The 27,916-nt window shown below is 37.1% G+C and overlaps 1 protein-coding gene across 1 annotated transcript; it reads right to left on the bottom strand.

Annotated features, from left to right (window-relative positions):
* Positions 1 to 1,624: 1,624 nt before the first annotated feature.
* On the bottom strand, positions 1,625 to 27,841 carry nhlrc2 (NHL repeat containing 2). Its single transcript, XM_014973293.2, has 12 exons — positions 27,436 to 27,841; positions 25,271 to 25,423; positions 20,526 to 20,575; positions 17,848 to 18,256; positions 16,531 to 16,652; positions 16,314 to 16,443; positions 14,929 to 15,022; positions 13,578 to 13,809; positions 10,237 to 10,359; positions 9,170 to 9,373; positions 8,747 to 8,960; positions 1,625 to 4,063 (listed from the first exon to the last, which is right to left on the bottom strand). The coding sequence occupies exons 1-12, from the start codon at positions 27,596 to 27,598 to the stop codon at positions 3,801 to 3,803; spliced, it is 2,157 nt and encodes a 718-aa protein (XP_014828779.2). The 5' UTR covers positions 27,599 to 27,841; the 3' UTR covers positions 1,625 to 3,800.
* Between the last annotated feature and the right edge of the window lie 75 nt (positions 27,842 to 27,916).

Raw genomic sequence — 27,916 nt, 5'->3', positions numbered from 1 at the left:
GCACAGCCAGAAAATGGGCTAAATAACACAAATCCATGAAGCAAAATGATAATATACTGACAGATCTGCAAACAGTTATGCTTCGAGCGTCTCCCTAAAATGTGTTGACATTGATAAAACCAGAAATGGTTTGAACATAATGTCCTTTTTTTAGAAGGACATTAATTGGTATTTATCGCGATGCCCTTTCTGGAAGACACCATGTTCCTTCTCTAGGGAGTTTCTTTCAACAACAACAAAAAAATCTGTTTAAACACTTTTATTTTCAAGTCGTTATGTTTTCTTTTCCTCGCCAGAGCAGAGCCTAAAGGTCAGTCTGGTTGTATTTTAAAACGCGACACCATCAAAGTGGAGCCTTTGGCAAAGAGGGTTTTGGTTTCAGTAAATAAGTCATATGCTCACTTTTCAAGATTTACTAAAACTTTCACTATTCAGATTTTTATTTCTTCCTCAATTAATGTAAAACACCATCAATAAAAATCTCTAAGGTAGTTTTGGATACATGGAGTATAACGCTTTTTCCAAGTTTGATGACTACAAAATGAAAACGAATGCTGTTTTAATTAGCAATCATTTTTGTTTAAATAGTCTTTCATTACTACGTGTAAAGTCTTCCTTAGGAGGGTTGCACTGAAACTGTTCTTAATTTAAATATTTTTCTGTTCAGTTTTGTGGGAAAATAATATAAACTCGTTTGGTTTTCAAGCCTGATTTCCCAAAAGAATTAAAAATAAAAAATCTTGCAGAGTTTCATCTCTCTGGACTTAATGCGATCGATCCAAACTCGAGCAAAATGGTGAAGTCGATCGAAAATAATGCTCAGTTTTCAGCTGAAAAAAATCTAAAACTACGGCGTTTACTTGTACCGATCCCCCGTTTACTTGACTAATCCTTAATAAAATCCCAACTGCATCAATAATACTAAATATATTAGTAAATAGAGTATAATTGATATAAAGTCTAACAGTGTGTAATTTAATCTCAGCAATAAATGCAGCTGATTTACGACAAAATCTACATTTCAAGACTTTTTAGGGATTTTATACCTTTTTAAAAAGTGTAAATATAAAAATTGACTGTGGTTGATTAGATAGGCAGGAAGGAAAAGTTCAAAAACATGAAAACCCTCACAGCAACAAAGAGCGGGGATAAATAAAAAATAAACCAGGGGGGAAAAAACAAGCAAGGAAAGATGAGCGAAGGAAGAAACTGATATTCAAACTGGATGACAGACAAACACATAGTTGTAGGCAAAAAGATGGATGGATAAACAAATGTGAACCATAGATGGATGAATGAGACAGAGAATAAAGTCTATTATCACAAATATCACTCAAAATTAATTCAGACGTGGAAAATTCACACTTTAAATTCCACTTTTCCTTTCTGTTCCAGCCACTTTGAGTCGGTGCAGCTGGATTGGAGTCAGACTCCACAGATGAGGAGAAAATGAGCTGGCTTTGAGAAAAGTATGAAATCTATCACAAATCAGAACATTTCTCAAAACCTGTCTGCACAAAATCTCAGCAGAGGCGCAGCGTTCTCGTTTTGTTACGGCTCCAGTCGAGGTGGAGAAAATCCTGTTTCTCCTCCAACTCTCAGAAGACAATAAGCAGATTCCAAACAGAGTATATAAATACGTTTATTAGGTATTTTTCGCTTTAATTTGTGGACAATTTAATGCATTAAACGAGTCTAAAAAGTTGGGAAAACAATCTCACCAACAGCCATTCGAAGCCATTACAATTCATAAAAAAAAATATCCTGGAGGGATGACAGAAAACGGATCAGAAAACTCGAGCAGCTCATTTCAAATAAATAACATGTGGGAATAAAGCACTTTCTCCTATTACAGTATATTGTTATTGCTTCAGATACAGTTAAGTGTCATCAGTTTAGACTTCTGGAAGGCACTTGGGCCGAACGATCCGAACAACAGAACCAGATTCCGACAATAACGCCACGCGAGGCGATGGGGATAAAAGAAAAAAAACACCCCGAGGTCCACTTCCGACAGCAGGCCGTAACTTTGAGAAGCAATACGGACAAAATAACAGCGTCCACATTATCATATCTTATTGCGCAACAGAGAGCGATCCAGCGGCTCCTTATTAGAGTCTGTCTTTCATATCACGCTCCCTTTGAGAAGCAGATGATTTGAATGAGACTTTGTCTTCTCGGTGTAATAACGCGCAGCGTGGCGGAGCAGGCGGCAGACTCGAGGTGTCGTCGGCTCGCAGGGGAGCCGCCGCGGCTTTTTGAAAACAGGAACTGTATTCATCACTCAGATAGCAGCTGGATTTTAACGGTCTGAATCAAAGCGGCGCCCCGTGACACAGATAATCACAAGCAGAAGTTTTTATCAGTCACACAGATCCCGACGTCGGACAAGTGTGACCATTCAGACTCCGAGAGCCGGTCTGCGGCGATGCGCGGCGTTAAGAAGATAAATATTTACGGACGCAAGATTAGCATGCAGCTAGAAGGCACCGCAGCAGGAAGAGCTGTAGCAAACACTCGCAGGGCATTGTTAAAGTACTCGCACCGCGTGAACCTTCTCACATTTTGTCACATAAAAACAAACCGTAATGTATTTTATTAACGTGAAACACAGTAGTGGCAGCATTATGGTGAGGGGGATCCTTTAATTTCCAAGTAAAGAAAGAGAATGGGAAGAAGGATGAAACTAAACGCAGAACAATACTGGAAGACATTTTGTTAGAGGAGGAAATTACAAACAGAACTTTATTCTGTTTTATGGGGATTTTATGCTTTGCACAATCTCCTCGTGATGCATAAAAATGAAGCAGAAGGATAATGAAACATAATTTGTTTCTTCCCCTCTCCCAGCCAAACAAATCTGGGAAATACGGAGGTGATTTGATCAAATTAGAGCGACACTAAAGTTTTTAGATGCAGATTTGAAGCAAATTCAGAGGGTGTGAATACTTTTGCAAATATAATTATAAAAAATCTAACACTGGAGTCCATTAACATGATAAAATGTGAGTCTGCATAGATAATTTTAATACATCATGGGTTCATAAAGTTCACGTCTTTCATTTTGATCAGATTAAACGGTGCAGTGGATATTTCTGGTTTCCTACTCCAACAGCCCATGAAAGGCCCTGAATTTCTTTTTTTTTTTTCATGTTAGGAAAACGGTCATATCTCTGTATTAGTATTCACAAGGTGTTCTCTCTCACGGTCAAAGGCAGAAAGAAACTAAATCATAACTCAGCTCGATTAAATATCCTTCTCTCGTTGTTATTCCTTTTTTCTGAAAAGTTCGTCACACAGCTGACGAAAAAAGAAAGAAAAAAAATCAGATCAGGTTCTGGGAGAAATGGGTTCAGAAACTGCTCAGTAATTACATTTTAGTAGTTATACAAAATACTCTCTTCACAAGATTTACATGTAAATCGATCTCTTATAGAAACAGAAGCATCTGGAAGTGGATTTGAGTTTAAAAAAAAGATGCTTTACAAGGTTCTGATTTTTAGCAATATAAATAATCTGGATTAAATATAAAATATTATTTCACCACCACCACCTGCTAAATGCATGATAAAAAATGCATACATTTTATCCAAATCTAACAAATGTTCCAATAACTAACAAGAAATACGGTTCTACTGTTAAATCAGGCTAGTTGCAAACTTGCACTATCAATGCAAAGCAGTTGGTTTATGTTTACTTCTAGGAGATTCTGAGCAGTTTGTTTGCCTGAAAAGTAAAAATCACCATTCTTCTTTCAAAACTGTAAACAAAACCTTAACCTGAGAGCCGTGCGGCTGGTTTTAGAAGGAGTGGGCGAACGCCACGGTGACCTCTCCGTCTCCAGGACTGGCGTTTATTTGAAGAGGCTGGCTGAACGAGGCGGCTTTCATAGTGCAGGCTTTACCTTCCTCCAAACAGTAAAACAGCCACACGCTCAACCTGAGGTCAGGGTTTCCGTCCGACTCCCTCACGGCGGCGGGAAGCTTGGCTGACACCCGGAGCGGCTGCGTCAAATCCACGATGCTGCCGGACGCCACCTGGTTTTCCAGCAGCCACTCGTTACCTGAAAAACAGAAAAAGAAAAGTCAGAATTATAAATAATTGACTTCCTTGAAGCTTTAAATCCATCAAAAGTCACGTAGTTTGGCATTAAAGTGGAGGCAGAAGAAGTATTAAAAGGATACTATTAATAAAGTCTTGGAGTTTTTTTTCAGAAACTGGTCAGATGTAAAATATTTACCTCATTGTGAGTAATTTTAGACACAACAAAGGCATAATAAGAAACATTAAGCGCATCTAGACTAATCTTTATTTCAAACAAGTAGAAAAAAATAAAATAAAAATAAAATATAATCCCTATAAAACTTCATATACAGTTGAATAAATCCCATCCCTAATTGTCTCGTCCACATATGTCCCACGTTATATCTATCTATCTATATATATATATATATATATATATATATATATATATTTATATATTTATTTATTTATATATTTCCACTGCTAATTTTTACTTATATCACTAATCCTACACTTTCCAAATTATATCTACACAATTAATTCATTATTATGCACTATACACAGGATGCACATCTTTCTGACAAGGTATTCTAATTTTTTAATCTTTACACAAAGTTCACATTTCTTCTTAAAAAGAAAAAGGGCATCCAAAAATACGAATAAAAGAACTTAAATGTTTTATAACATCCTTTTTTCAAAGCCAACATTCATAGAGATTTGAATGGTGGTTGATGTGTGTGTAAAATAGAATAAAATTAACATAAAATGCAGTGTGGGAATAACAGCAAAAAAATAAATAACACTTTCAGTTTCCTTGAAGCAGGTTAAATTACATTTGGAATTAAGATAAAATGTGCTTTAAGATATTTTATAGTAAACTTCTTCCAGCAAACATTCATAAGAGACTTTAGTCTGTACACGAGCAGCTCTGTAGATGTTTTGATTTGCCACAATCTGAAGTTTAAGGGTGGTTTGTTTAAGAAACGTAAGGCAACAATGACAACACATATGAAACAAAAACGCAATAAAATGGTAAAAAATAAGCTTGGATCCTCCATGGTGCAGTTGGGGTGATAAGCCAGCTGGGGCAAATCAAGCAAAGTAAGTCCAGGCGTGATGTGAGGTTTAATAAGATGCTCAAAATTATTCATTATGCTGGAGTCAGTCAGACTGGGTGGGGGGCAATCAGGCAGAACAGATTTTTTGTGTCTGATAAGATTAGATAAATGCACTTATATGCATTTATCTAAGATTGTACTCAAGTAAGATTAAAAAAGTTTGCTGTATACAGAGGCTCCTTGAATACTGAGTAACTGATTATGTCATCAGATGGAGAAAAATATAGCTTTGTTTGCAAAGACTAAAACAAAAGCAATTAATCTAACAGATGATGATGTTATTACACGTTTTCTTGGGCGTTCCAGAAGAAAAATATGCAAAATCAGCAGTGACAACTCACAGTTAACATCAAAACGCCTGGCAAACATTACAATCATTACAATCTGGGAATATACACTGTTCAAAAAAATAAAGGGAACACTCAAATAACACATCCTAGATCTGAATGAATGAAATATTCTCATTGAATACTTTGTCCTGTACAAAGTTGAATGTGCCGACAACAAAATCACACAAAAATCATCAATGGAAATCAAATTTATTAACCAATGGAGGCCTGGATTTGGAGCCACAAACAAAATTAAAGTGAAATGTTCCCTTTATTTTTTTGAGCAGTATATATGCCCAAAACAAGATGGCATACAGCAAACGGTTGCTAAATTTATCTCAGGTGGCGTGCCAAGCCTTCAACGGGCCAAGCCGTCCCCAGAGACACTCTGACAGCACAAGGAAAAACAAGATCCAGTGGAGTTTAGACCAAGTTCGGTCTGTGTGAAAGCGCCAATCCGCCCTACGCCTAGATTTACTGCGCTGCCTGTTGACTGGAGCCTCAGCGTTTCCCATCACTGCCAAACAGAGCACTAAAATGTGTAGGAACATTTATTTTCTGACACAATGGCTGTACTTCTACAGGCAAATTTACATTTTTAGCAAAGAAAAATGAGTAAGAAGCTCAAAAGGGAAGGCTGCAGTTTCTACTGTGAGAAACTCTGAACCCAGAGAGACGACAAAATCCATGCTCACAGTGATTAATGAAGCCACGGCCTTACATGAGGTCCCACAGAAGCCATTTCTAAAACGCGTTTTTAAAAAAAAAACAATTTAGATCTGGCGTACAGCTCTAACTTGATCCATTAAAATTCCTGCCTCGCTGCTGATCCGATCAGCAGAAGTCTAGACTGTGCATAATGGGACAGCGGAGGATCACATAACATAGCCTGGTGGCTAATTATGTGAACCGAGGCATGTCGCCTTATCAAAAAGTCCTAAAAATAGGCTGCTGATATGGCCGACTGCACGCTGCGTCACTCAGAAAGATGGAAACAGTTTAGTTCCGAACCCAATGATCGGACCGTCAGCTGTCACTCGTGTTGTATCTGAAAGCATCACCTCACACCTGATTCTGGGGTCAAACTGTGGTTGATTACCTCAGAAATATGCTGAGAACTTTAAAAAAAAAAGCAAAAAAAAACACACATAAATCTTCATCAGTGGTTCAGAAAAGTGATTTAAGTAATTCTCCATCCGCTGGCTGAGAGTCCCAGGTGTAGGCTGGGAGAGAGAAGCGCTGTTTGTTGAACGGTGAAATAGAGGTTAAGCCTCATTTCACGTCCACTTTTCTTTTTTATAGGCAGAATCATAGAAAACGGACCAAAATAACAGCATGTAGGAGAACGCAGAACTCCACAGTAGGGTCATTACAAAATAGGAGAACAGCTTTTTAGATTTCAACAAGTTAGAAGGTGTGTTTGTGTATGATGTATTTATCTTGGGGTCGGAAAGAGTTTGGGTGAGTAAGACCACTTTAAATGAGTGAAATCAAATAATACCCAACATTAGAAACTTAAAGTTTGCAGGACATTATTATAAATGTTCCTCCACATTTACTGAAAATATGTAAAAAGTTCTAAAATAAGAACAAATGTTTGTCAATAGAGGCACCGATGAGGGGTTTTCTTACCCAGGTTGTCCCTCAGTGTATTATAAGCCTGGCGGGCCACCAGGCTTTAATTGTGCCCCCACCAGGCTGAGTATTGCTTATTTATTTAAATCTTTTTAAAATGTTTGCATTTTTTAAGACGTTATAGTTGGTGTACAGGTATTAATCTTCCAATCTTTCAATAGTACATAAATATCAAGTGATATTTTCTAATTTCCTGTCAACTTAAAAAAAAAAAATTAACTCGAAAACACAACAGGCTGCTGGATGAATGCCTGCCCTAACACCCAACCACCGGACTTAGCAAGCGACTTTCACTTTTCCTTGAGGTCCAACTAGCTGGTTAACTGTTTTGAACAAATAGGATTTTTCTTTTTTTTTCATAAGAGAAAAATGTGCTGACAGTTAGAAAATGAAGAAAATCCCTGATATTTCATCTGATTATTTATGCACTTGGCTTATATGTTTATGAAGCAAAAATTATTTTTCAGTATTTGATCACAAGAGTGCTTAAGAAAAGACATACACATTTCAAACTATAGCTTAAGTCTATCGGTGCTTTACCTCTTCAGAGTTTATGCAAGTTTCCAAAATTTAAGACCATTATGAATAAAATTTAAGATCTGGCAGGAAGACAAATGTACAAAAGAAAAGCAGGGGACGAAAACTACAATTTCATGGCTCTAAGCAGCAGCTTTGTGCTTCTCACATGGCATGTAGCTCTCTAGATTAGCAAGATTAGCAGCTTTTTACTGGTAGCCTACCGCCTTGAGTCACAGAAAGCAGCGAGTGATGTCTGCGCATGACTCAAACTTTTACCCGATAGAAAAGTCCAGCAGTCTAAATAGAGTAAATAAATTAAATAGTTCTGCCATGACAAAGTCAAGACCTGTTTTTAACTTATTTAAGACCAACTTACATTTTCTTAAAGAGATGTAAGACTTTTTAAGGCCTTAATTTAGCATCCTGCTCAATGCATGGTGACAGACAAACTTGGGTCAAAACCAGTTTGTCATTGCTCCAGTTATTTTTAACTTTTTAAATGTTGTTCTGACTTGATTTGGAAAGTCTGGGCAATGTGGTATTTTCTTGTGATAAAAATTTATGAGCAAAAATAAATTTTAATCTTTCTTCATTGTTTACCATCTAGGGTTGCACAATACATCAGCACCAACATCGTATCGGCCAATATTATTCATTTTTTAACATGTCAGTATGAAACTGTGTTAATACAAACAACCTTTATTTATTTTTATCTGTTTATGGTTGGGTTTTTTCCAAATGTCTCTAAACAGTGGTGAGTGAAATAAATATCAGTTAACCCCCCTAACACCAATACTAATATCAGCTATCAACACTGGCTCAATTTTTTGTATTGGTGCATCCCTAATACCAGTCCTAATATTTGTGATTTCCTACACGTCCATTTTAGTCATATTCATTCAAATACCTTTAATAAAACCCACAAGTGAAGAGAAATACCCAAGTAATCTTGCAGAAGTGCAGTAAAGATTTTCTATTGAGCAAAACTAACTTTGGTTTTAAATGCATTTTAAACAGCATACAATGCAATGTAAGGATGATTATGTTTTAAACGTGAAATCGAAGATTAGTAGGAATAAAAACATTTTTTAAGAGAGAGAGAATGTTTTGTTAATATTTTACCCTCAGCTGAGAGCGCCCAGCAGCTGGGCGCCTCGTCGGTGAGTTTCACTCCTTCTGGAAGCGACATAGTGAGTGACAGGATGACAGTCTGGCCTGCCGACGCCGTAACTGGAGGCAAATCCTTCCTGGCAGCTGATTTAGGCAGCGTGGGGACTTTGGTGACTCCCAAAGGCTTCACAGATGCTGAGTCTGTGCACTCAGTGGAGATGTGGAGCTGGTCGGGAGACAGATTTAGGTGTTCGGATTAATGCAGAGCAAGGAGAAAGCTACTTACGCTCACATTGTTCTTTTCTGTGTCACCTTTTACCCAAACGCAGAGGGCAAAACGCTTTTAGGAAAGATTAATTACACAAACACAAACAAAATGTAAAAGTCCTTGCTCAAGGTTACAAACACACAGGCACACACACACACAAGTCTGACCAGAGAGACGCTGTTGGAGTCCAGGTTGAGAACTTTGATTTTGTGGTTGTTGGTGTCGGCCACGTAAAGAAGGTTCCCGCTGATGCAGATTCCTCCTGGTTCGTTGAAGCAGGTTTTGGTGAACTGGGGGCCCAGAGCATCTCCAGCTTCTCCTGCCCCTGCTAACGTGGTGCACTGCTTTGTCTTTGGATCCACCACCTTGATCTGAGCACAATGAGGCAAATTAAAGGAGGGTTACCCTTAGAAAGGGTTCTAGTACATTCCCAAAAATTCAAACGGTCAAAGTTAAGCTCTTAGTCCACTTTTGGATAATTTTTAAAATTTAAATATTAACGTTCTGCACAAATTTACTGCTGATGTTTTTACAGAGGTCAGGCTTTAAATACCAGCGAAAATAAAATAAAAAATTTACATGAATGGAGTGAGGAAAGATGAATAAAAGATGAAAACAAGGACGGTAAGGACTGAGAAAGGAAGGGAAGAATGAACAAAGTTAAAGCAAAATAGTAAAAGGAAGAGAGTGCAAGAAAAAGGAAGAAAAAAACGAGAGAACTGAAATAGCAAAAGGAAGCAAAAGACAGAAAAAGCAAAAGAAAGAACAGAGTGAATCAGAGTGAGAGCAAAAGTAACAAAAGAACAAAAGAAAGAAGTAAAAATGTATGAACAAGAGTAAAATAACAAAACAAAAGAAAAAAGAAAGTAGAGCAAAAGAAAGAGAGGTAGAGTGAAAGAGCAAAAGAAAGACCCAAAAAGAACAAAAGGAAAGAACAAAGGAGTAGAGAAAAGACAGGACCGATAGTCAGATGCAACATTTAGACAAAGGAACAAAGAATACAGTTTGTCATTTTTATATTATTCCATATTTATTCAGACTGAAGAAATACTTTTAAATTCTACTCTTCTTAGGACTCGTTTGAAAGCCTGCATTAAAGTCAATTTATGATGCTTTGAGTGAGAATTAGAAACTTTCTGTAACCTTTCAGGCCTGAAGGAAACTAGAATGACGCCAGAACCGCTAAACATATGAAGAGCGCTGATGGTGGGGCCTTGTGACGAGCCTCGCTTACCTTGTGGTTATAGGAGTCGGCCACATAGAGCCGGCTTTGTTCGGCAGACCAGGCCACACCGAGAGGATGCTGCAACTTGGCATCCACCCCCTTCCCATCGACGTCCCCAAAAGCAAAAAGGTTCTGGTGGACGGAAGACACAATATTCACCAAGTCAAATCAAAATCCAGACGTAAGAAAAGGTGTGAAAAACAAAAAACTTAAATGGTAACGAACACATTTCAATAACAGTGGAAAGGTATTTTGGTTTTATTAGTACAAATCCAAAACAAGTCTGATGACTATTTGGAGGAAAAATACAAGTTAACTTTTATTTTCTTGTAGTAATTTGAGAAAATGAAGAAATTCTGAGTGACAACAGAGTTGATGAAACAACGTTGCTTCTAAATACTAACTGGTTTGTAAGAAGGATGACAAATCCAAACAGATGGCAATTTATTCTTGGTCGCTCAGTTCAGACAAAACTTATTTCTGTAGCAGAACAGTGTAGAGAAAATATCACATCTTTGAAATCTCATGAAACAAATGTTAGTTTAAATGTAGCTAAATGCTTTTATTAGAAAATGACTGGAAAAATGATAATTGGATGGATAGATGGATGGATGACAAAAGGAGAAATGGAGCGATGGAAGAACAGCAAAAGATTTAAAGGACAGATGGACAGATGAACACAAAAAGGATGAATAGACAATAATTTGCTGGATGGATGGACAGTAAAGGATGACCTGATGGACAGATGGATGACAAAAAGACGGATGAACGGACGATGGAAGACAAGAGGAAGAAAAGGCTGTGGATGGATGGATGGATGGATGGATGGATGGATGGATGGATGGATGGATGGATGGATGGATGGATGGATGGATGGATGGATGGATGGATGGATGGATGGATGGATGGATGGATGGCAAAAGGAGGGATGAACAGATGGATCATGATGGAGGGAGGGATGGAAAAGAGATGGATGAACACATGGATGGATGAACAAATGGATGGATGGATGGATGGATGGATGGATGGATGGATGGATGGATGGATGGATGGATGGATGGATGGATGGATGGATGGATGGATGGATGGATGGATGGATGGATAGACAGACTGAAGGACGCTGATCAACTTCCAGGCAATCAGTGATTTCTGATCAGTAAGATTAATTATATTTCCTCATTAGTTGGGTTCAATAATCGAGACATGAAACTGCCTCTCTGCCTCTCAAGGTCTTAAATTTTATAAAAAGTGACTTTAAAGCTCACATCTTTGTACAAATGACATTCAAAGTTACAGTTCTTGAGTTAGAGAGAACTCACTCAAGTTACTGAGTTAGGGTAATATTTCAAGTGTACAGAATCCTCCATAAGTAAATTGTCTTATGCTTCGGAGCTCTTTGTTATGGGACAATGCATAAAAGCCAAAAATGAAATGCAGCTTAAATTGCTGGAAAACATTACAACCCCAAAAGTTGTTTTTTCAGGCGCTGCTTCAGCAGGAAAACAAGCGAGTCTGTGTTTGTCTGTTTGTGAGCTTTTTTGTTTTAAATCAATACCTTCTATTTATGGAGGGAACAACCCTGAATCCTTGTGACTGCCTACGGCTTACAAAGATTTCTACAAAAGCTTCCTTCAAAATGGTGTAAATAATTTTTTTAAAAGCTGGAAATGTTTGCGATTGATGTGTAACTTTTACAGCTTTTCAAGGCTGGAGGCACAAACCATTATATCACCGATAAGAACAAATATCATTTATGATGTTTCTGCTTCCATCAGGACGACGCTCTTTTGCTTTCGTTTTTTTGAAGTTGTGTGAAAAGTTTTACTTTTATTGAAATCACTTTTCAACAGATAAAGTAAAAACTTACCCACTTAAAGAATGAAAGAAAGAGATCAATGAATTACGGATGCAACAAACGATTATTTTAATTATCAATTAATTGGTTATTCTGATGATTAATTGGATTAAAACATTGGAACATTCTGCAGATTTTTCATTTAAACCGATTTTTTAATAAAATATTAAAAATACACTAAAAGATACATACACATAAATAATTTTAAATACGAAAATAAACATTCTGCTGCCTAAAAGGCAATAAAAGCATTTGCTACTGTTTGTAGGAAAAGATGAATCACTAGGTAAAAATATAGTTACTTACTAACATCAACATTTGAAAAACTCAAATCTTTATTCTTAACTTAATCCTAAATTATTAAAAGTTAACCCTAACCCTTTTCGTTCAAAAAATTATGTCAACATGTGACATGTTCATTTTAAACTGTAAATTAAACAAACAAAAAAATAAAGTGTAGAGCACTTATTTTCTGTATTAATCCGATTAATAATTTGAAAAGCAAACGGTGCATATGATATATTTTTTTTAATGTCGTTTTATCTTAAATGCAAAATGTATATATATTTGTTTAACTTTGGCTTACTCACTGCTCTGAATATGTTGTTCTTTCAACAAATTGCCCTTTTTTGAGTCAGTACGTCAGTGAACATTTAATCAATTACTAAATTAGTTGATGGTTATTTCAATGATTGATTCGTCACAATTATGACTCGTTTCAAGCCTACAATAGATTCTTTTGGTTAAATGTGTGAACTGTCTTTGTTCGCCTCAGGTCCAATTTGTTGATTTCATAACAGAGACACCGAGGTACCAAAAGAGAAAATTGTTACAGACAGCAACAGGAAAAAAAGAGGGAGGAGCTGACAGTTACTGGTTGCTATGGTAAAAAGGGGGAGGAGCTGACAGTTACTGGTTGCTATGGTAAAAAGGGGGAGGAGCTGACAGTTACTGGTTGCTACGGTAACCACCAACCCAGCAAGAGCAGCAGCCTAACTGACACACATGTAAATGTCAGGAGGAGAAATAACTGAAATAACTTTCACTGTTTGACTTCAAAATTAATTTGAAGAAAATAAACCAATTCTGACAATATTCAGATCTACAACATTGTTAAAATAAAACCATTTTTACCATTCGCTATATAGTAAATTGTATTAGTTAGTCAATATAACATTCACCATATAGTAAATAGTATATTTACTTCACAGTAAATAGTACTACCATTTATATACAATGATGGTATTTACTGTAATGGTATATTTACAATATAGTAACTATTAAATGGTGAATGTTATGCAGACTAATATATCATTACTATATAGTAATATATTTACTATGTAGTAAATTACAATATAGTAAATGGTATACCATGAAGTAAATATACCATTTACTACATAATCACACACATCTACTATATAGTAAATGGTAAAAGAAAAAAAAAAAAAAATCACTGCTGTTTTATTCCTTTATTTGTTGCGTGTTTTGAACCCACCAGCGGGTCCCTCTCTCCTCCAACCAAATGCTTGACGGCTCCGTCCTTCAGGGCCAGAGTGCGAATGGAGCTGCTTTCGCTGTCGGCCACATACAGGCAGCTCCAGGGCTCCTCTGCAGCCAGAGCCAGGCCTGACGGCTGGGCGAAGCTCGCCTTGTGAGGGTAGGCGTTGTTCCGGTTCTCCTCGCTGCCGCTGCCCGCCCATCGCACGCACGTTCCCGCCTTGGAGTCACTGTTGCAATTGTACACACAAACAAATTGATTCCCTGCCTACAATAACACAGAGCTGTAAACAATTTTTTTATTCTGTTTTTACTTAAAGGTGAAATAAATTTAAAGATAACTTGAATAGGCCCAATATGGCACAATATGGATTTCATGTTTCAAATTAAAAGCAACTAGGGCTGGGTGGTACGGCATTAAAAAGTAAATATCTCTGATTTCTTCATATCAGATTCGATTTTAGTCCACTTTTTTCTTGCTTCTTTCTAAAAGATGCATTACAAATGACAGAACACATTTTCAAAAGATTACTTACTTCAATAATTCATTCTGAGAGTTATACAACAGTTTTAGGGACTGGCTACAATAATTTTAAATTGCCGACATCTGCCATCAAGCATTTGCAATAACTGGAAATCAAGATTTTTAAATCGTGTAGATGGATTTTGGCCCACTCTTCTGTGCATAGCTGCTCTAATTCAGCCACACTGGAGTGGTTCCAACAAAGAACAACCTGCTTAAGGTCATGCAATGAAATTTCAATCCAATGACGTTGGCATTTGTCAAGGTTGGTTTGGATAGTTTCCCCAAAATAAATGCATTGCGTGGCCAAAAACAGTCGATACCAAAAACACACTTTCTACAACTTTGTTGGACTTCTAGCAGTCACTGTTTCAATAAGCTTCACAGGACTTATTTCCATCCAGCGTTGCAACCATTTTTTGTTACTTCCAGTTTTTAATAATGCGTTGGACAGTTCTTAACCCAATTTTAGCAGTTTCTCCAATCTTTGCTTGATGCAAACCAATGATTTGACCCTTTTTAGACCAACATCTTTTCCACAAACACAGGATGTGGTTGTGAAATTAGGAGTCCCACACCCATTTCCTTAGTTAAGTCCAGGTGGTGATTATTTTTGGCCAAACTGTGTAAATTCCTCATTCGAAAATTGCTTTTTTTGGTAATTATGCAAGTTGGATTTATTTGAGGATTTGAATTTGTCCAAGTGTAGCACAAAAAGCAGCAGAGAACCGTAAGTACCGAATACTTTCTCTCAGCACTGTCTGTGCTTAAAATAGAGTTATTAGTGTCTTTTTAGCGGATATGGGATGGTGACCAGGTCTCTCACCCTCCTTTGGGCAGCTTTCCATCCTCCAGGAACAAAGCCCAGATCTGATGGGTCCCTGCCATGGCTATCCACAGCACGTTGTCTTCAGCACCGCCTACACATAAGATTAAACCCCAAAACCAAAAAAGAAAAAAACATTAAAAAAGCTGTAAATTTGGACACCAAGGATGCGTGTTTGACATTACTAAGAAAGCAAATACTTTCAACCAAATGCAGTTCCTCTCATAAAAAGTAAAACATATGTCTAGATTTTTTCTTTTCCTCTTTTAACAAACCTTATTAGCTAAACTAAAATAGATATTTTTTTGGTAACACTTTATTTCAAAAAGTGTGCATGAGATTGGTGTAACTCTGTCACAAACATGAACACCTGTTATGAACATGAAGAAGTCTTTGTAAATGTTTATAACTGATGCAATGAAGTGTGATTTGGTAAATAATTACACTTTTGATGAAAAGTTGACACTTTTAATTCAACTTTAAATGCAACTCTGCATTAAAAATGTAATTATTTACCGAATTACACGTCACCACAACAGTAATAAACATTCATGGAGACTCTTTCGTGTTCATAAATGGTGTTATGTCATTCATGTCAATGTGATGCCAGTCTTATGCACACGCCTTCAAATAAAGTGTCACGTTATTATTTGTCAATACTCCATGTTTTTATGCCATTCTTTGTCCTAAGACACCAAATTTTGTTTTCTCAATTGGTAAAACACAAACCATCAAATATTTTCTGAAAATGAGAGGCAAAGCAGAATTGGGATGAAATAATCACAGACTAAATAACTAAACAATGACATCTCAGATTTACATAATGGTTAACATTAGTTCCCAAAAGTTTCTGCTCATAAAAGTGTAGCAAAAATGTAATAAATATAGATTATTTATGCACTATTTTCACATTTCCAGACAGTCTTCAGAAACAGTAAAGTAAAAACAGGGAGATTTGAAAATAGTTGTCTTGTTCCTTGATCCTTTCTGATATCTGCAACGCTGAGAAATGGAGGCATAAGGAGAACTTCACGATTGATTTCATATCTACACGTAATGAATGAATCACACGCCCTTCATGAACCCATCTGAAAGGCAGAATATAAATCTCAAAGTGGTCACTTCCAACTGCTAACAGATTTTTTTTTTTCGCTTCACCTTCTACTATCTGCATGAAACCTGATCTGCAAAGTAACAGGGCTTGATAAAGTCTAGACAATATGAGAGATCAAATGGATTTAGGAATAATTGATGGATGGGAAGTGTGTGGAGGGAATACAGAATCAGGACAGAGGGGAATCTGTCTGGCAAGCAATAAGAGAAAGGTCAAAAGAAGAGAAGGAGAAATAAAAAACATACCCGTCAACTTCCAGGCAAAAACTCACCGGCAGTCCCAAGCGTCACATCCCACGGAGAGCTGATTGGCTGCTGGGGTCCCATAGCCCCGCCCTCTTTGTCTGTCCCCTGTGTCCCTACGCCAGCGAGAGTGCTGACTCGTCCCTGCACCAGGTCAACCTACCAAAGAAAGCAGAAAAGCAAAAGTTTCCATGCAAACATCATCACAAACAGCTTTCCAAGGATGGAGATGGAGACGGGCGCTACCTTTCGAATCAGGTGGTTTTCAGTGTCGGCCACATACACAGCGTCTCCTTTGATGGCGACGCCCTGTGGGGAGTTGAAGGAAGCTTCGGACAGGTCGCCATCTTGTCTGCCTCTTTCAGGTCCTGTAGCAGAAGAGCCACAGTTAATTCACAGAGAATGACCTCCTTAAAACGGGGAAATGCAACTTTTATTAAAAAATAGCGCATACATATTTGTTAAAACTGATAATCTGTGAAAAAAGTCAAATTCCTGTTCCTAATCCCAGTGCTAACCACAGAAATACACATCTCAGTCAAAAACAACCAATCAGAGCCAGAAGGAGAGTCTTGGCACTGTCAATCATTCTCATGTACGCGCCTCTCAAAGTCTCCCACTTGCTCTCTGCAACTACAGCTTTTCTCCGTCAGCAGACGCTGTCATGAATACTCATGCTAGTTAGCATAGCCTCTGATGACAGCGGATAAACAGTTTTCCTGGGACAGTAAGTTGTTTCTCTGTCATTAGCACACTGAGCAGCACATACACAAGTTTACTGACAGCACAAAGACCTTCATCTTGGCTCTGATTTGTTGTTTTTAGGAGGAGGTGGAGGAGCTCAATCTTTTGAGCTCCTCCACCTCAAAAGAGCTGTCAGGGGAGGACATAGTGACTGTTTTTTTTATTTATTTATTTATTTTTTTAATAAAAATTAAAAATCCCAGAAACTGGTTGAACCATGTGTGATTTTCATCTTACAATTATGCACAACAAAGAGGTGATCTTTTTCAAAACCCGTTGACATTTCAGGTTGCAACATAAAAATAAGGGGTTGTGCAAAACTTGTGGACGTAATTACTACATTGCTAATTAGCAGGTGGCAGTTTCTTCTAAATCTCTCCACAAAGATGAGGTAAATCAACACAAAAATAAACTCTGTCCTTTACTTTCTTTTCTCGGTTGTTCACACTTAGGTCTGTGCCAAAATGGCAGCATGTTCTCGTCTCCACTGCTGCCAACCGTTCTGCTCATCTGAGGCCAGCACAGTCTACCATGTGGTTCCATTGAGAGGCACTGAGGCAGAAGCCCCACCTCCCCATCGCTAAAATATTCTCAATTATTGCTCATTATCTGTCAAATTGGAATCTCAAATAGATTAGTCTTTGACTAGGTCATTTTTATGCATTAATATGCTTCCATTTAGGGTCCAACTTTTCAGATATTTGTAAAAAAAAAAAAAAACATGGATCATTTCAGTTCACAATTATGCTCTACACATAAAATCCCATTAAAATAAATGAAAGCTTCTGGTTTTAACGACGCAAAACTGAGACTGCGTACCTCCTACAACATGTAGCTGCTCTCCAGTGGTGGAAGAAACCACCAGGATTCTGTGATGACCCGTGTCGGCTATCGCCAGCTTCTTGTTGCCCTGATCCACCGCCACCTTCCCGGGAAAGGAAAGGATGCTGGAAGGCAACGAGTCCCTGTACAGCTTGATCCCCACCGAGTGCGTCTTCAGTTGGCCCTGTTCCCGATAATATCGGAGCGCGCCGTCTGCGAAAAGAGTCAGGCGCTCGCTGTGGCCTTCGCCCACCAGGGAGAAGAGCAAGTTGCCGCGTGGCCCCAGCAGGACCAGTGTAGGCCAGCAGGAGACCTCCAGTTCGTGCCAGAGAGTCGCCTCGTCGTCGTTGACCACTGGGTGGCAGATGTCGTAGCGGAGCACGGCGCTCTGGATGTTGTCCAGGACCTGTGGAGGTTCAGAAACAGGCACAAAGTGAGTAAAAGATGAAATCCGTACTGGGAAATTATTTATTTTATCTACGCTTCATAGATACTGTGAATATTTCAGCTTTATTTCTGGTCATACACTGATTAAAACTTGATGGTAGCTGAAAGCTAAATTGATAATTTAAATTAAAATTACGCAACATTGTCATCTTAAGCTGAGTTGAAATTAGAGTCATTTTTTATTATAGACAAACTGAAGGCCAGAGGGCCAAATCCGGCCCACCCTAACTTTTTATGTAGCCCTCTAGACTCTAGAGAGACACATAAATGTTATCAATCAAATCAGTTTTTTAAGACATAATATTTTTATTTGTCATTATATTTCTACAACATACCAAAATTGCAGTGGTAAAAAAAAAATAGTCAAAAGCTCTGATCTGCTGCATAGCAACATTTTTTATCTATATTCTGCCAAATTATATTAATGTGAAAAATGTTCAATGTTATTTAGCTTTAAGAAAATGGATAAACACTTATGTATTTATATTTTAACAGTTTAATCTGTAGTTTTATTAATATATTTTTCCACAAATGGAAACAACTGTTATTGGCGAGTTTGACATTCCTGATTTAGGGGTAAAACGAGGATTAATGAGGTTTCACTTAAAGTTTAAATCCAGGCAGTATGATGAGAGGTAGGAATTTATTAAAGCAATTATTGTAATAAAATACTCAAAGTTATAAAAGCAAGAATGCAAGAGGAATTTTTTACCATAAATGTGTTGGTTTTATCTCTAATATTCACATTTCTACTGGTTAAAAAGATTTATTTGATTTATTATAATGAAGCATCCCCCATAATTATCTAACCTTTAGTAAAAAAAAATGGCTAATAGGCCTTAAAATAAGGGTTACCTATATGATACCTTTCATTTGAGAAGATTTATTCAGTGGAGGAAAAATCCACTGCTCTTAACAAAAATACAGGTGCCACTTATTAGCTCCCCTGCTGTTAATGCTTTGTACACCGATCAGGCACAACATTACGACCACTGACAGGTGAAGTGAACAGTACTGATTATCTCCTCATCGTGGCACCCGCTGGTGGGTGGGATATATGAATGCTTTCTCTGGCATTTTCTTTCTCTTTTCAAAGTTGATCTCTTGGAAGCAGGAAAAGTATATAAATTATATTTTCAGCTACATCTTGTAATGTCGCATGTTGAATAGGATTTAGCTCTTAAGATTGATTTGGAAGACGGTTAGTTTCGCTTTAAGTGAAGCATTTTATGTCTTGATTTGCCTAAATTATCCTGATGAAAGACCAAAATATATTAAAATAAACCTTTATGCAGGTATTTAACATATTTTTCATTCATCCCACATTCCAGTATTAATTTTTTTTAATTGGTCTGACAATATTTTCACCTTAAATAGTGTGTTTTCCTTAGCAGTAAGTAGGAAATCATCACAATTAACAAAACTTAAGGCTTGAAAATATCAGTCTGTGGCTAATTAATCTATATTATGTATTTCACATAGTGAATTTACCACAATTTTATTTTTAATTACAGCTATTACTTTAAGTGCAACTTTAAGTGAGGAGCCATTTCTTGGATGCAATGTTCAGGGTTTTCCTCAGTGTATTATAAGCCTGGTGGGCCACCAGACTTTACTTGTGTCCCCACCAGGCTTAACAGTGATTTTTTTTTTCTTTTAATGTTTTTTAAAAATGTTAGCATTTTTTAAGACTTTATAGTTGGTGTTAAGGTACTAATCTTCGCCCAATCTTTCAATAACACATAATTATCAAGTGATATTTTAAAACTTTCTGTTAACTTTAAACATGTTTTAACCCAAAAACACAACAGGCTGCGAGATGAATGACTGCCCTGGCGCGGAATGTTCTTCTGTCATTCCCATTTTGAAGAGTGGCAGAGCAAAATATGTTTGTGTTACATCATATTTATAGGCAGAGACACAGGAAGTCATGGATTATCAACTAAAAAGCTATAGATATTGATCAATTTGAAAAAGCAGGAGTTTTTTATTACAAGAAAATCAAAAATGCCAAAAAGTGGAATTTAGTAATAAAAAAAACTAAGATAGGATTTTCTTTCTCCCACTTAATAAATGCACTAAAATTAAAGTTTGTATTTTTCTAAACTTTTTATTGGAGGATTAAGTTACTGTTATGCTAGCTTAACTTATTTTGGCAGTTTTTAAAATGCAGAAAAGCTTTCCCAGACCAGTCAGCCCAAAGACAAACAAACCACAACAACACTTACTTTTTCATTGGGGAATTTGGCAGAGTGCACACCGACAATCACCAGCCCATCTGCGAAAAGGATTAAACAGACAGAGAGAAAATTATACCAACCATAAACAGACATCAGCATGAAAAACAGGGTTCTAAACATAATAAAAGACATGTAGGATGCTTAATACTATCTGATATTTACTACTGATTAATAATAATTTGTAAAAATTAGATTATTGTTGTTTTAATGCTCTGGGATTTTTTTAATCACCATCAAATTTGCTTTCAGACAGCAAGTATCATGATATGATTTGCAACTTGGCCAACAGCAACTGAGAATCAGAGTTTTTGAGGGAAAAACCTTTCTGCGATGCTAAAAATCTCATGGGAGAAACTTCAAAGAACACAAACCAGGTTTCCTTCCCGTTTCTTAATGAGCGCCGGACAATGCACAGAAACATTTTCCTTTTTTGTACAGTTTACTCAAATTCAGAACTTACAGTCCTGTGTGTAAAGACATCTGAAATGTGCCTCACCAGTAGGAGAGATTTCCTGATCCAAGCGGCAAAAAGTGATAAGATATATTTTTATAGGCCTTTGAATAACCTGTAAATGGTAAAAACTTGTCAAATAAAAGACAAATATCACCATGGGGAATAACTTAAATATTGAAAGATTGCAACATGAATAAATTATAACAAGACATTTTCAATATACTTCCTGACATGCTATGGCTAGGAATAGTTGGGACTGAACAGGAAGAAAACATTAACCACTGAGCCATAGAAGGTGTTGTTTGTAAGCATAAAGTTTATCAGGTAACGAGTGTTTTACTATTGTCATCTGTAAATGTCGACTGATCACATACAACTCTGGGATGGCTCACTTTTATAAAGCAGGATATTCTGGCAACATGTCAGAGTAACGGTGAGGGAATTATGTTGTCTAACCTGAACGCTTCCAAGAATTTTTAGCAATTTGTTTTTAGTTTTTCCATCAATGCGCTTTACTACAGGCAGACCAGGCTTGTAAAAAACACTTCTCATCAATTTTAGTGTGCCGGTTGGCTAGATCGCCACGCCAGTGCTCTAAAAATTTCTCTTGATTTCTGATACATGTTGGTATATTTAGACAATCTTCAGTAGGAACAAGAGTTGAATCAAAATAACCAAAAACTGCCACAGGTATAATTGAATAAAATGCACTGTAAAATTCATGTTCCTCTAAATTTGTCTCAAATACGTATAGCAAAAATTTGAATGCACATGAAGTTTTTAAGTCTTTGAGCTATTCTAGGCTTTACAAATCAAAACTTTATGAATCACATGCCCTTTATAAACCCATATTGGTTCAGTTAAGCTGTCTCTTTATTACAGAAATAATAACTCCCACTGTAAACAGATCCAACAAGCCACTTCCTGAGCAGCTCCAAAGGCTCCACTCACTTCTGTCCCTTACAACCTCTGCCAAACAGTGTAGTACCAGCAACAGATTGTAGTGACAATGGGAGGGTGAGTGAGTGGACTGTGGGAGTGAATGAACTGGGTGGCTCCCACACCTCACCAACCAGAGCTGCAAACAAAATGTACCCGAATCAGTGCCAAAGATAAGAGCAGCGCTGACACTGTGCTCTGAGCGCTGCCAGGCTCACAACTCAATTATAAAACGCCGCCCAATGAGATGATCTTTGAAATTAAGTTTCTGCTGGATTTAAGAAAGTACATTAAAGAATTATATTCCCTTGACATTTAGCAGTTAGTAACATGAATATGTGGCAGTGATATTTATTTTTTGTTCCATACTTAAAATTGAAACAAACAAGTGAGCTTCAGGGGTACTTTTTGTCCTCAATTCACATCAAAACAGAGAAATGTGGGGAAACAGAGGAAAAACATACAAATTCAACATACATTTAATAAAATAATGAAGTTTTGAAAAGATCTGTCCAGATATATGGCTTTAATTGAACATCTGTAACACAAAATAACTATTATAACTAGTACAGTCGCTACACAACGCTCACACACAAACACCTTAGCAACGATTAACTGTTAGCAACGGTCTTTTTTTTGATCTAACGCACATATCCCAAGAAAATCAACATATAATCAAATACAGCAGACATTTATCGATATTTTACATAATATGTAAACGATCATCGTGTTGAATTCAGAAAGGAAGCGGGTTTTTTCCAACTACATACACACCGCTTGTTCCTCCACCCGCCTCCGCTCTGAACACGGTAACAGCGGTTCACGAAGTAAAAGTAACTGATAACGGAAACGGCACTAATACGGAACTCAGTGTGGTAATTGATGCTTAACAGAACCCCATAACATAACATATTATATATTATTAACATCACCAGCTTACCTGTAACACAAAATAACTAATATTAGAAGTACGGTCGCTACACAGCTGTTACACAGAATCGTCATAGCAACGGTTATCCCTTTGCAACGGTGGAGCGATACCGACCCCTACTGGCAGCTATGTGAAATTGTGACAGGCCATAAATAATATGCTCTATTTTTATAGCCAAAATTACAAAATCTTTCTGATCTAACCCCAAGAACACAACGAGTAAATAACACACAAAGACACAAAACAATATTAATTTGCATCGACTATTACGCCAGCGTGGCCTATGTGCCACATAATGCTTCATAGACATTCTCATTAAGTCAGTTTGATCCAAGCACGATGTAGCCATGACCCAAATGTTGTTAAAACTGCTTAGAGATTGAACATACATTTTCTTAACTTTGCAGTACACAATCATACACACTTTTTGAACCTTCAGCTGTAATACATTTAAATTTAGGATTCAAAACAACAACAAATATTGCAAAAGGACACAGAAGGTTGCCAGCAGCCAGTTGTTTAAGTTCATTACTATGAGCTGCAGCAAAGTGGGGAGTCATGCATGGGCACTGCAGTAACTTCCACAGCAGCTGGGAATTATTTTTGGTTACCATCTCTTAGCAGCTGAGATAAGGGCCTTCCTGCTCTTGGAGAAAAAGCAGACGGTTTTACTACAGTTCCCCTTCCTAAGTGGGGTTACATATGTAATGTGCCGTGTTGTGTTATGCAGCACAGAACAACACGGAAGCACATTGCTTTATTTAAGGGTTCCTCCACATTTTCCATAAAAAAATTCCTGATTTCTTTTTGGGTACAAGTCAAATTTTAATGCATTTCAATTGATTTTCAGATCATTTTGGTCATGCAAGTAGGAGCATTTAATGCAATTTGATTGAGTTCTTTAAGTAGGGTTAGCATTAAGGTGCGTCAAACCATTAAAAGTTGCAAAACAAATTATAGCATGACAAACAAGACATACAGCACCATAACAACTATTATATTGGAAACAAATGTCATAATTAGTTTATTAGTAAGAATAATAAGTGATATTGGTTTGAGTAATTGGGCTTTAGAGATCACCTTCCAGATAGAACAATGTGTTTCTGCATATCGAGAAAAGGCCAAAATTTAAAGGAGTCCCCCAAGGCTCAACCTTAGTTCCCATTTTATTTTACATATTTACTAATAATGTTAGAAAGATTATGTATTCTGTTAAATTGCTTATTTATGCAGATAAAAGTATATTTCACACAGTTGGCACTGCTTTGTGATAGCATGCAGTACTGTACAGCTTAAGATTGGCTGAATATTATAAGAAAATTAAATAAAACTGAATTATTAGATACTGCTGGACAGAATTATTCTGTAAATATTTGGGTAATTGGTTGGATTTTGACCTTTCCTTTTTGCATATTGAGCATTTAGCTCTCTGAATCAAACACTGTTGACCAAGTGGAGTGTTTTGATGTTTTCATCTCACGCTTACAATAAGATTTGGGAGGAAATTACTTCTTGTTCTAGCGAGTTAACACTGAGCCTGCTTGTGTGGTGCTGAAAACATAAAAATGTGCCCACTGGGATAAATTTAGGGGTTTTCAGGGTGAACCAGGGAGAAAAGAATTTCAAGAAGGATACTGGCAGAAAGGGAAACATAGGCTCATTACAATAAGAGCAATCTCTGACAGACTCTTTAATAAAAAGGTACCTTAAAAAATAAATTTTTAGTCTAAAAAGTGGCACTCTCAGTAAAAGTGGTTGCATTAGGCAATCCATTAGATTGTCCTCTTGGGGATCTGTATTTAAATTAGGCAGCATGTGGCTGTAATTGCACTGCTACTGATAATACTTTGCTTTTTGTTTGATCAACTGTAACAAGCTCATATAAACCTTTGGCATCAAATTCATCCCAGAGGAAATGAAAGGTACATACAATATGACAAGTACTGCATTTCACTAGGAACTATGATGGACAAGGCTAATTTATATCCTACACAATGACAAAACCCAAAATTCCTCTATCAGATGTGCAACTCTTTCGTGTTAGTATTTGCAGACGATTTTAAAGATCTGCAAACTGAGTAAGAATGACGAAGCTTGTTGTTGAGGCTGCAGGGTGAGATTGTAGTCTTTTTGTGCTGTGGAACAAAATGTGTTTCAAAGAAAAAAACATGAATTTTCATTTATTTTCATCATAATTTCAGTTTTTACATTATTAGGACTCAATTCAATATCCTTTGTGGACAGTATAGTAGGTTTTTATCCTCGTCTTTTATCTACAAGACTGGACGCCCTTCACCCATCCCCACCCGCAAGCGTGCTTGTTGCCATGGTCTACCTTTTCTTACTGTCACAACCACAGTAATAAGCCCCTTTCATGGGCATGCACACACACACACAGCATGCACAGACCTTCAACAGAGTGTCTCTTCTCCAGCTGGTGCAGGTCAGGGAGGATGTGCATGCAGTTGATGCAGCAGTAAGTGAAGAAGTCCAGCAGCACCACTTTGCCAGCCAGCTCCTTGCTCAAAGACAGAGGCTCTGTAGTGTTCAGCCACTCCAAGCCTGGAGGAAATCATAAGAAACAGTAACGCTTTTGTCTTTTTTTTAGATCGCTTACTACTTGAGCAAAAAATAGATATTTTCACTCTGCATTTAAGTCACATGAGTGCATCTCTATTAAAACATTTTTTTTTATTTCTGTAGTACGATTTGGATTAATTCACAAAACTGTCAAGGATCCAGTCAGCACTGTTACTTATTTATGGATTCCCAAAGTCACCAAAAGTGGCTCAACTTGCCCAAACCTTAAAAGTTTACTCACATAGCAAGAAAAAACAAGTGATACTGCAAGACAGTCAAAGTGAAATATTCCATTTTACACTTAGTGAAACCAGTGAGAGCAAGAACTTTTTACCATTTACCTATCTGCTAAGCTCAGTGAGTCAATTAAGTGGAAAAAATAACTAGCATCTTTATTTCTTGAGAGATGGTGGAGCTCATTTGTGCTGAAGATCTCCACCTGCTGGTGTAATGAGATGTTGACAAAATGCCGTAATAGTTTATCCCAAATTATTAAGATAAATAATTATTATTCTAGCCTGAAAAATCAACAAGCTGACTTTTATTGGAAACTAAATTCATTTAAAAATAAAACTCAAAACCAATCACAGGAAAAAACATACTAAAATGGACATAAATTTATTTTCTACTCATTAAAACCTGACTGGCTGTCATTTACCAGTATGCAACCCAAAGGTGGTAGGAAGGGCTGGGACCAGTTTTCAAGCCTTTGTTGACTCATTTCAAATGTTTTTGGACCTCTTCCCCAAACATTAAAAACAATCATACTCATAAAAGCCGACAGTACATTGCAAATCAAGAGTCAAATATGGAAGATTCAAAATAACGTTAGTTCATTTCCTGAATGTGTTGCCACTTCCTATTTATCACAAGTTCGAAAACAACTTGACCGCAGGAAACTACAAGCCTCACAAAAGTTTTCATACCCTCTGAAGCTTGCAAACCACAACGTTTGCAAGAATATAAATGTGACGTTGAAGTGTATGGCTTTCAATTTTTCTAGGGGAGGTGCAGTTCAGGTGTGATAATGTGTCAACATGACAACTATTAGTCATGCACTGCAAAAATTTGGCCTTTCAGGAGGAGCGGCAAGAAGATAGCCATTGTTGAAAGAAATTCCTGTTTCTACATGTTTGATATGTCCAAGTAGGGGACAAAGAATACCTGTAGAAGTAGGTGATTTGGCTAAATGTAACCAAAACTGAACTTTTTGGCCACAAGGTATTTTGTGGTGGAGAACCAACACCAACCCATGAAACATTATAGCAGCAGCATCCTGGAAGATGGATGGAAAAGCCCAGAAGAAAATCTGCAAAGGGCTTTAAAAGCGTTTTGACTGGGATGAAGATTTACCTTCTAGCAATGAAAATACCTTTTATTTTGGGATATCGGAGTGAAGTGGGCTGTTTGCAGTTTTACACCACACTTTTCAGATATTCTTGTATAACATTGTGTTAATTTAACAAATAATAGCTCAAAAAAAGACGTGGAAGTTTAATGAAATTTGAAACAGCTGTTACCATGAATACTTTGCAAGACACCATCTATGGGCGTCAACAGCCATACACAGTTGACAACCCTATAATGATTATGGTGTCAAACCAACACAAAGCAGCTGATCCGAATTTGGTCAAAGTTTAGTTGTTTTTTTTGTTATTGTTGTTCTGGGTTTTTTTTTTTGTTATTGTTGTTCTGGGTTTTTTTTTTTTTGTCGCTGCTTTTCTTATATTACTGGCAAGAGATAAGAATCCCAAACAGCTGCTAAAAACTGGTGTTTAGATTGCATTTAAGCTCCTTCAAAACCATGTTGGGAAATAGCTATGAAACTGTTGTTGAAAGCCAGGCAGAAAAAGGAGATGGTAATTTGAAAATAAGGTGCATTTATTTCATCAAAACGATTAGAATCGTAAGAAAAAATACTTGTTAAATTCCTGTCAAACTGTTCTGAAGGGAGGAGATTTGCTAAGGAAGCTAAAGCTGCAACATGATCTAACCTGTCTGAAAATCCGGTATCTTCAGGTCTTCCCTCTCGTCTATCTTTTTCAAATACTGGTAGACGAGATCTTCCTTTTCTTGTTGCGTTGTGGCATCATCTAAAGCGTAATCGAGCTGACTTTGAATGGGAAACAGTCTAACGAGGCTGCTGTGGAACGCCATGATTGCACCAAAAACTACAACAATGATGACGGGCAGCGTCTGTAGTTCCTTAAGGCAACAATAACCAATCACAACAGCCGCGTGGCCAAACCGACCAATAGGAGTGACGTTGTAGATTCGCAACGTTCATTTCAGCAGAAAGATAAAATACGACACTTTTTAAAATGACGTTTTTGTTGAAATTCAGAAATGATATAAGCTTTAAAGTAATTTCTGTATTATCTGATTTTTTTTAGATGTTCTACTAAAGATATTTAAGCATTTTAGTGTGATTAAAAATGTAGAAAGTGTGGCTCTTTTTTGTCGTACTATGTTTAC

This window comes from Poecilia mexicana, unplaced genomic scaffold (assembly GCF_051168715.1).
Source record: "Poecilia mexicana isolate PSO_F unplaced genomic scaffold, ASM5116871v1 scaffold_19, whole genome shotgun sequence".
Taxonomy (NCBI): domain Eukaryota; kingdom Metazoa; phylum Chordata; class Actinopteri; order Cyprinodontiformes; family Poeciliidae; genus Poecilia; species Poecilia mexicana.
This window is presented reverse-complemented; position numbering and strand designations above follow the sequence as displayed.

Excerpts from the sequence above, each read along its gene's own strand:
- nhlrc2 (XM_014973293.2), bottom strand. The coding sequence starts at position 27,598 with ATGGCGTTCCACAGCAGCCTCGTTAGACTGTTTCCCATTCAAAGTCAG. Across the intron at positions 20,576-25,270 it reads GAAGAGACACTCTGTTGAAG|ATGGGCTGGTGATTGTCGGT; the intron begins GTCTGTGCATGC and ends TCCTTTTCGCAG. Across the intron at positions 9,374-10,236 it reads CCGACTCCTATAACCACAAG|ATCAAGGTGGTGGATCCAAA; the intron begins GTAAGCGAGGCT and ends CATTGTGCTCAG.